Source organism: Anopheles moucheti, chromosome 2 (genome assembly GCF_943734755.1).
Source record: "Anopheles moucheti chromosome 2, idAnoMoucSN_F20_07, whole genome shotgun sequence".
Classification (NCBI taxonomy): domain Eukaryota; kingdom Metazoa; phylum Arthropoda; class Insecta; order Diptera; family Culicidae; genus Anopheles; species Anopheles moucheti.
In genome coordinates this window covers 50,793,955-50,803,355 of record NC_069140.1, presented here as the reverse complement: position 1 = coordinate 50,803,355, position 9,401 = coordinate 50,793,955, and the positions used below count along the sequence as shown (strand labels likewise).

Genomic DNA, 9,401 nt, shown 5'->3' with positions numbered 1-9,401 from the left:
TTATTGAATTAAAATTTATACAACAAAAAATATATACAATTACATAGGAACTTACATGCAAAGAAAACAAGAGACGGCAAGATGTGGGCTGCGTGCTCATCATGTGCAAATAGACGAAATACATCACATGCGAACAAGGAACAGTGAGATTGGTGTGAACATAGTTGCAAAATTGTTAGCAAATTTACTATCCGTTACTAGCAATGGGATCATCTGGTCGATCTTTTCGAATAATTTAAAAATAAAGAACTACACGTTTCTGTGCAGTTTGGTGTGTTGCCAGCTTGCCAAGAAGAGCAAGGGAAACGATACACCTCGAGAAAACTTTATTTTTGTTCGCACACAGCCACATGTAAACAACAAAGAGAACAACAAATGCCCCATTGACACCATACCGATCACGTAAATTTAGCAGCAAAATGTATAGATTTTAAGAGCTGTATTTATGCTAAACAGATAAACATATACATATTACAATTAACGATTGAATAAAACGATGACGACGTGAACGTTGGGTGGTTATTATACATTTATTACGTCGATTAAAAGCGAGAATTAAGCAGATTTGAAGGGTCCAAGTTTAAAGAAAATTGGCCCGGCTATCGGCTAACTTATACTTGCAAAAACCTTTTCACCAAAGTCTTTTTTTCTTAACGGTGATATTATTAAGCTACAAGGATTGCATAGAGTAGTTTTACGGGCTATGAACAGCTTTGGAAATGCCTGAAAATTAGAGCTGGTTGAGTTGCATCGGCTTACTTAATCGCCTAAAAACTTGCGAAAGGTTTGTTAATACATTGAGAATAGGTTATAATACTGTCTCGTATTGCAGACTTGCATTCGATAAATTCTTGTGGACTTACGAAAGTAGTTCTCGTGTCTGAAATAGTTTTGAGAAAATGCCCAACGCTTGAAATTTAAACGATGCGTTTAGAATAGACCCTGGACCCTGAAAAAAGCTGGCTTCAACACAGCCCTGCTCACTTTGACGTTTACGATTTGTTGTTGGCAGGGTTGTCCAATCGATACACAATCAAAACAACTGTCAGACAAGATTGACGGGCCAAGACGCAAACAATAATACAGAGCAAAATTTACACAGTCCTTACCGGTCGAAAGCGATAACGCAAAAGGGCCCCGCATGGCATGGAAAGGGAAAGCTTGAAGAGGGAAAACAAAATTATCGATCGTTTCTGCGGACGAGTAACATTGAGTGGCTTCGACTCGTATAGAATTCCGGTCCAATTTACTTCGAATAAGTGTTCGTCTCATGGTAATTTGGTGTAGTCACGTTTTTACCGAAAGTGAAGTGACACCAAGCGCTAAGTTAATCGTTGTGATTTTTTCGTTGTGATTGGACTATCTGGCAATCTATTTTGGGTTGCTTTTTGATTGCACGCTATCGGGAACAGTTGTCACGCAGCAGTATGTCTTTTTCAACGATGTACAAACGTGCCCTCGTGCGCTATCCCGTGTTGGTGCAGTCGGTCCAATCGGGGCTACTGATGGGGGCTGGTGACGTGATTGCGCAAGGATTCATCGAACGAAAGGATTGGAAATCGTTCGACGGTATGCGTGCCTTCAAATTCTTTGGAATAGGATTTTGCGTCGGTGTAAGTATGCTTACAACACGAATATTGCTCTTATGAAGCCCTAGTGCTAATAAATGACATCCAACAATGAACCTACTTCTCAGGGTCCTGGATTACGGAAATGGTATGGTGTACTGGACCGACACATTGGCAGCAAGGGCGGTAATAAAGCGATCACTACGCTGAAAAAAGTCGCACTAGATCAGCTCATCTTTGCACCCGTCTTTCTTGGCACACTGATCGGAACGATTGGTTTGCTGCAAGGCCACAACTTGGTCGAAATCAAGCACAAGTTACGCCACGAGTATGGAGACATCCTGCTGACGAACTACTACATCTGGCCGTGGGTGCAGTTGGCAAACTTCTATCTAGTCCCACTCAACTACCAGGTGCTGCTTGTGCAGTCGGTGGCAGTGTTTTGGAATACGTACCTTTCCTGGAAGACAAACCAAAGCGAAGGTGCGTCCGGTAAGCATGGCACCGTGAAACCAGTCGCACACGAACCACTTACCGCTGGGGAGGAAACAGTTGCCACGTAAGATCGTTACCGTTGTGGAGAGTGCGAGCGGTACGTGTGACATCAGGAACCGCATCAACTTTGTGATACTAGTGGGTACGTACCGGTGAGTGGCATTCAATAGGGGCAGGAAAGCTATATTGCAACTAGAAAATGCATAAGTAAGAGCGCGATTGTTGCGGTCGCGAAATTGTTGATAAACCTGACAAAAATTAGAAATTTATATAGTTCTTCCCTTGAGAGCTTGTGCAGATAGCCATTTACTAAAAATTAGTTGCCGCAATCATGGTTGTTAGCCATAAAGTTACGTTTCTGGGTTGAAAAAAAGAAAACACGGTAAAAATGCCATACGCTCTATAAACAGATCCTTAAAAAGACAACCATTAGTGCGATACAATACCATTGAATGGTTTGATTTGGTAAAATAATCCTTTAGAAATAACGCAGATAACAATATCATATAAAACACTTTAAATAGCATAGCTACATTCTTAACTTCACGATGCCATTATGGAGCATTAGTGGGATTTGTTTTTGTTTTGCACTTTAAAGCTTGTATAAACCGTACCAGGTTTGCAACGTAACAACACCAAACCAATACCAGTTACATAAAATTAAGATAGAAAAAGCTTTCATCGAAGGCTAATTCCTGGCATCGGTATAATACTAGAAGGCGGACAAATTTTTAGAACATCCAGTTTTAACGCGTAGAAAACCTCGTCAGCAAATAACACAAATGTTCCTTATTGTTTCAATTATATAGCAGGAAAAAGCTATAGTCATAATTAACAAATAATAAACTGGTCTCTCAACTTCAACTACCAACGTAATTTTTTTTAAATTCTTGATTTTATTTAGCTACTTTATGTCTGTACTTCTTTTGCACGTGTTAAGTACGTTCTCGGTGTACCATATTTTACAATGTTTTATAACTTTCCTACTGTTAAGGTACATACAATTTTTTTTCATTCCCGTGGAATGCCTATTGCTTAACCGTATTCGGTCGCAGATTGTGAACCATTTTCATTAGATTCTCTGCCTCATCCCGACCGGTCGCGAGAACTATACTGCGGAAGGCACCATCTGTCCGTTCCAGTAATTCACCGGGTCGGCCAAACTCGACAGAGGTACCTTCGCTCATGACCAGGACCCGATCGTAGTCCATGATCGTGTTGAGTCGGTGCGCGATCGTAAGCACAGTACAGTTGACAAACTGTTCCCGAATGGTGCGCTGAATTAACCGGTCCGTATCTGGGTCAACGTTGGCCGTCGCTTCGTCGAGCACCAGAATACGATTACCACGCAGAATGGCACGGGCGAGACAGAGCAGTTGCCGCTGGCCGACGCTAAAGTTCTGCCCACCGGCAGCAACATACGCTTGCAGGCCCAGTCCGGCAGATGATTCACTGGCAAGTTCGCGCAATTCGACCAGCTCGAGGGCACGCCATAGCGCTTCATCGGGGTAGCTTTCGAACGGATCCAGATTACGGCGCAGTGTGCCGGAAAACAGCACCGGGTCTTGCGGTATGATTGATATGTGCGAACGGAGCGTTTCCAGTGGCACGTTGGCAGTGTTCGTGCCATCGATCAGTATGTCACCTTCGACTAGTGCCATGCGAAAGATGGCAGCAATGATGGACGATTTGCCGGCTCCGGTACGCCCTACAATGCCTACCTTTTCCCGCGGTTCGATCGCGAATGAGAGATCGTGCAGCACCGTCACATCGTTATCCGCGTAACGAAAGCACACGTTCCTAAACTCTATGCTACCTTTCTGCGGCCAGTCGGCAGGGATCGGCACGGTTGGAATTGGTGCGGTACGAACCGTTTGCTTTTTCCCACTTTCCGATAGCTCTTGACGCTCAGCGGGAAGTTCTCGATACTCGAGCAATCGTTCTACCGCTATTAGGTGGTTAAACATTTCCGCACTTTGCCGAATGCCGAACTGTAGCTGGCTGCCAATGCTGCTGATCTGTGTGATGGCAAGACCGACTCGTGCTCCCGTCGCATCGTCATCGAGCGTCAGATAGCTAAACGTGACGATCGTGAGAAACAGAAAGAAGATACCGTCCAGAAACAATCCGAAGGCGATACGCGCCGAATGAAACATAAAGTATGCGCCTGTGTTCACGTTCTGATGCGTGTCGAACTCCTGTATGAGCAACTGCTGCACACCGTAGGACCGTATCGTTGGCAAACCATTAAGAGTTGCCGCAATGTGAGTGAAGATTGGAGATCTGGCTGCAAAGAAGAGTAATGAAAGGATTAGTATGAGTACTATCTCATTTCGTTGTTAAGCCATCCGCTCTTACTTATTCCCTCCAGACGTCTTGTGTTCTGCGATGTGCGTAGGTATACTCGCCTTGCGGCCAATAGCACAGCAAACAGCAGTAAGATAGGCACCATGAAGAACGGTTGCACAAACACCACCACCATCATAGCGCCGACGAACATGAGCAGAGTTTGGGTAGCGTCCAGAATAGACTTTGGCAGCATGTCGTCCATCGCTCCCATATCCTTGGAGAATCGGTTTAGAATACGGCCGGATGGGTTTGTCTCGAAGAAACGCATCTTAGCACCGATAAAGCCCGCAAATACGGTGTCGTGTATGGACTGGGAAGCATGAGCACACGCTTTATAGAAACCGAAGGCACGGAGCACTGCCACGAAGAAGATAGTGCACACGAGAGTGGCATGCACCAGCACACACGTGTCCCTGGTGAGTGGATGCTTCGGAGCGGCATCAGTTGATGGTTGCGTTTGGTTAAAGGTGTCCTGTAAGGTCTCAATCGGGCTTTCCTCCTCCAGTGCGGTCCAGTAAGATAACCACCAGTCGGCTACACTAACTACAAGCTGCGTTACTGCGAACAGTAGCACCAAACCGACGAAGATCAACCAACTGCCGGCACTGGAAACGTATTGCAAAAATACCGACCCCGGTACAGTGCCCTGTGAGGACGCTTCGAACTTTTCCTTCGCGATATCTCCCTCCTTTAAGTCACCGCTGGTAAGTTCCTCCAGCGTAACACTATCCACCGTGACCGTGGAGCTAGTGGAGGTGTGCGATATCTTACGATTGGTATTGGTGATGTTGTCCTCGTCAGACTCGCCCTGTTCCAGGTGCTCCAGCTCGATGCCACGTTTGTGTAGCTCTTGCGGTGTTCCTTGTGCTTCCACGCGGCCCTGCAATGGAGATGCATTAGGAATGCTGTTCTTTTATAGAATGACCACACTTTGCAGTACGACAGTTACCTCCTTCATAACGATCACCCAATCCGCTTGCTTTAGGAAATGAGTCTGATGTGTTACCAGGATACGAGTTGCGTTTGGATTGCGTCGCTTCAGGAATCCCCCGTTGCCGATACACAGCTCAAACAGGTGTTTGGCGACATGCGCATCAACCGCGCTCAGTGGATCGTCCAATAGATACACGTCCGCTTTGCGGTACACCGCTCGAGCTAAACTGATGAGTAAGACCAACAAGGATTAAACTGAATTTTTATACTACAGTATCACTATTCTATTGCTTTTAGCTTACCAGATGCGTGCCTTTTGTCCACCGGACAGTGAAACACCTCGCTCGCCGATAACGGTCATATCGCCGGCGGGCAGGTGTGCCAGATCCGGCTGCAGAGCGCACACTTTCAACACCTGCCTGTACCGGTACTGATCCAGCTCGTCGCCGAACAGTACGTTCTGCCGCACACTACCAGTAAACAGCCACGGTTCTTGGCTCGCATAAGCAATCGAACGCCTGCCCATGCTCAGACTCCCACTCTCGACCGGTAGTTCGCGCAGCAGAACCTGCAGGATGGAACTCTTACCCGACCCAACTGGTCCGACGATACCGATCAGGCAGCCCCGCTTAAACTGTATGTTCAGTTCCGAAAGGGTTGCTGGCACGTGCAGTGATTCCGGTGCCGCTTTGTCCGGATCACCCGGTACGGTCCATCGGGCGGTAAGATTATGCATCGCGATAACCACCTCATCCGCTAATAGTCCGTCGTTGGTCTCGTCTAACAAACGTTTCGTTTCACCGATGTTACCATTTTCCATTTCCTTCCCATCCTTTGATCGTTCGCTGCTAGTAGCGATATGCTCTCCCTCCCTGTCCACCTCGTCATATTCGAGAAACCGTTGCAATCGACGCGTTGCCACCAATCCTTCGCCCAGTTCGGCTATTCCACGCCCAAATAAACCGGCCATGGTGTAGGACACGTTGGACAGATAGCTTGCGGCAACGAACACTTTCGCCGCAGTAATATCCTCATCGAAGGCGATGAAGGCGAGCATTACGCCGAGAATGGCGGCCCGTGTCGTGAACAGCTGGAAGGACATATAGAGCGCACGAAGGTAGCCACTCTTGAGAACCTCCTTCATTTCTTTGCGGCGTGCCAGTGAGATGAGCTTTGCAAAAGGACGCTCCCATGCGTACATCTTGATGACCGCGATGCCGGCTATGATTTCATCCATCAGACGGATGCGTTCGTCTGTTTTTAGTGCGGTCCGTAACCGGTAGCGTGACGTTAGTGTGCCGGTATAAGCTGAGAGAAAGAATATCGTTTAAAAACTTTTGCCCATGCGCACAGCTGCAATTATTTTAATCATTCGTTTATGATTTGCAGGAAATTGCTTTGACACGCGAGCCATCTCCGTTTGCCATTTGCTCACAGCCGTACAGGACGTATTACTCACACTGGATCGGTGTAATGATGAAGATCGCGATCAGTCCCATTACGCCCGACCAACCAATTTCGTACCAGAGCAGTACGGCAGCGAGCAGCATTACCAGCGGTGAGGTCCACATAAAGCACACCAGATAGGACGCTATATCGAAACGGTTCACATCGTTCGACATCAGATTAACCACCTTCCCTGGGGATGTATCGCCAAGCGCATTACGTGCTAGGCGAAGCGACTTGCGGTACACCACACTACAAACGGCGATCTTGGCCTTCACACCCGTCAGAACTGAGATGATGCCGTATTGATTGTCACACAGGACGATGATTGCACGCACTGCCAGCATACAGCCTGCGTAGTATAGCGCATCCTCTCGCGTCATGTTCGATCCTTCACTGAGGGAACACGCACAGAACGGTAATGAGTAATAAGGTCTGTCAGGGGTTCTTAAGGTTGGAGCACACTTACCGAAAGTAGAGTAACAGGCGTCCGAGAAAAATTGGTTGCAGTAGACGAAGCACCACCTCGGCAAGTAAAGCCAGCACGGACAGCGTTAACCATTCCTTCCATAAAGTTCGAAAGATGGCACGTACCAGCGATGGGGTGTGGGATGGTGTGCGACACTGCAGCTCCAACTGTCTATTCCACTGCCTGTTGCGGATGTTTTATAAAAGTTTTAAGCAATTTCCAACATTTCTCATTAGATTCATTGATTATTGTCGTCGATTGTGTTGCTACCGTACCTTTCCAAACGATCACCCAACCGATTAGCACGATCTTCTTCTAGCGGTGCGTAAAGATCGCTGATTTCAAACGTGTGATTGTAACCCTTCCGGAACATGTCCACCGTCCACCAGAATGTCAGTATCGACAGGAAGTTGGCGCGCTGTCGCGGATTCGAACTTAAGCTGACACGCGTTGCTTCCATATTTATTCCTTGGAAAGGTGTTACCTTATTTTTGCGCTTTACTCACAACGGAAGGCACATAGCTTGAAATAAAAGTATTATTAATATAGAACTCATAGAACTGAGCTCTCATACACGGAACACTCTGGCAGTCTGCTTGTTTAGTTGCGAAAGATACGGCTTATCATACGGCTCACGGTGACATTGGACGCGGATGTCCAGTCGGAACAGGAACGATCAAGCTTGTTCAACGCCGTCAAGCAAATAACGCCCTTCATCACCAACTTGTTGTTGTTTGTCCTTAATATATCTATGGGCGCCACTTGCTGCTATTGTAAATCACACTAACAAACACCATGAAAAGCTCTGTCCACCCTTCCTACCAATAGATACCTAAAGAAAAAGGAACTACGGACAAGATTGTTGCAAAAAAAAAAGAAATGCATCTAATGGGAGAATGCAGCGTCAAATTCAGCAAACAAAAAAAGAAAAAAAACGCGTCGGTTTGGCTTAATGCCACCAATTCACTAGCGGCCAATTTGTGCCATTTGTGCCCCCCTTCCCCAACACATACAAATTCACACACGCACTAAAACACACACACATACATATGTAGGTGTGCAAGTTTGTTGTGCTTGCATTATTTTCCCATCCCCCAGCCGAAAATCAGCTGTTTTGCCTGACAACCTTTGCGCAATCGAACGCCGGCGTGTATATGACGTGCGTTGGCACTGAGATGACGTTGGTGGCGTGTGTGCCGCTGATAACGTTTCGACGGAGGTATAACCCGATCCGCGCTGGTAGAAGATTCCGCGATGACTACCGAATCGTTCGGTTATTCTAGTGGGTCGGACGGCCACAAACCGGCAGTCGAGAATCGCGAACTCGCTACAACCCACACACGCACACTAGCGAATGAATGGGCGCGCGTGTTCTTGAATGGTAACATAGCAACGGAATGCGCGCCAGGCGTGTGTAGCGCAATGTTTGAACAGCCCATGTGTGCGCTGTACCTGTGAATGAGCTGCCTTATTTTGAACAGCCAATTCAGTGATTGTTGTTTGGAGTAAATATTGCAGCCAATAATGGATTGTTCAGTGTATGTTTATATTTTAACCAATGGAGGGTACATCGTGGACCTAGTGTTCCTATCGATCTTGCTCACGCACCGATGCCAGGGTTGAGCAACACGCGGAGAGATGAGATTAAAATTAATGCTTAACTTTGATTAATTGACTTTACCTTAATATTAGTGTTAAATAAGGAATGCAAGCAATTTAATTGACGAGAATTAAGGGAATTAAAGGTACGGAAATAATTAATTATCTTATCGAGATTTCTTTGTGGTCATTAGATTAGGCCTTTAGCCCATCAATTGCCATGGCTACCAAGCATGGAGTTTTGCTGTGTTATTTCTTCGATTTGATAACATGTACATTCTTTTCTTACATTCCTTTCTTTCATTACATTTCTTACATTTATTAAGAATACAAAGGGATACAGGGTGGCCATACTGGTCAGGACTTTCAGCACCACCGAAATGTTCTACTTAACCTTTGAAAAGGGTATTTTTTATCTGAGAACCTGCTAATTCGTCAGATTAGCTAATCTAGCATCTATAATGCTAAATGCTAATGCTAATAATTAAAAAGTACCTGAACAAAATGGACTTTCAAACCCTTTCCGCGGAGACTAGCATTAT

At 46.1% G+C, this 9,401-nt stretch overlaps 2 protein-coding genes across 2 annotated transcripts; one reads left to right on the top strand and one right to left on the bottom strand.

Annotated features, from left to right (window-relative positions):
* The first annotated feature begins 1,093 nt into the window (after positions 1 to 1,093).
* On the top strand, positions 1,094 to 2,927 carry LOC128299146 (protein Mpv17). The gene is made up of 2 exons (XM_053035017.1): positions 1,094 to 1,613; positions 1,697 to 2,927. The coding sequence occupies exons 1-2, from the start codon at positions 1,428 to 1,430 to the stop codon at positions 2,129 to 2,131; spliced, it is 621 nt and encodes a 206-aa protein (XP_052890977.1). The 5' UTR covers positions 1,094 to 1,427; the 3' UTR covers positions 2,132 to 2,927.
* A 34-nt stretch (positions 2,928 to 2,961) lies between these two features.
* LOC128299145 (ATP-binding cassette sub-family C member 4-like) lies at positions 2,962 to 8,020 on the bottom strand. The gene is made up of 7 exons (XM_053035016.1): positions 7,536 to 8,020; positions 7,261 to 7,443; positions 6,805 to 7,187; positions 5,648 to 6,653; positions 5,362 to 5,572; positions 4,422 to 5,292; positions 2,962 to 4,350 (listed from the first exon to the last, which is right to left on the bottom strand). The coding sequence occupies exons 1-7, from the start codon at positions 7,718 to 7,720 to the stop codon at positions 3,092 to 3,094; spliced, it is 4,098 nt and encodes a 1,365-aa protein (XP_052890976.1). The 5' UTR covers positions 7,721 to 8,020; the 3' UTR covers positions 2,962 to 3,091.
* Positions 8,021 to 9,401: the final 1,381 nt, after the last annotated feature.

Coding starts and splice junctions, on each gene's coding strand:
- LOC128299145 (XM_053035016.1), bottom strand. CDS start 7,720: ATGGAAGCAACGCGTGTCAGCTTAAGTTCGAATCCGCGACAGCGCGCC. Junction 7,444..7,535: donor TTGGGTGATCGTTTGGAAAG/GTACGGTAGCAA, acceptor CATCCGCAACAG/GCAGTGGAATAGACAGTTGG. Junction 7,188..7,260: donor CGCCTGTTACTCTACTTTCG/GTAAGTGTGCTC, acceptor GTGTTCCCTCAG/TGAAGGATCGAACATGACGC.
- LOC128299146 (XM_053035017.1), top strand. CDS start 1,428: ATGTCTTTTTCAACGATGTACAAACGTGCCCTCGTGCGCTATCCCGTG. Junction 1,614..1,696: donor GAATAGGATTTTGCGTCGGT/GTAAGTATGCTT, acceptor CCTACTTCTCAG/GGTCCTGGATTACGGAAATG.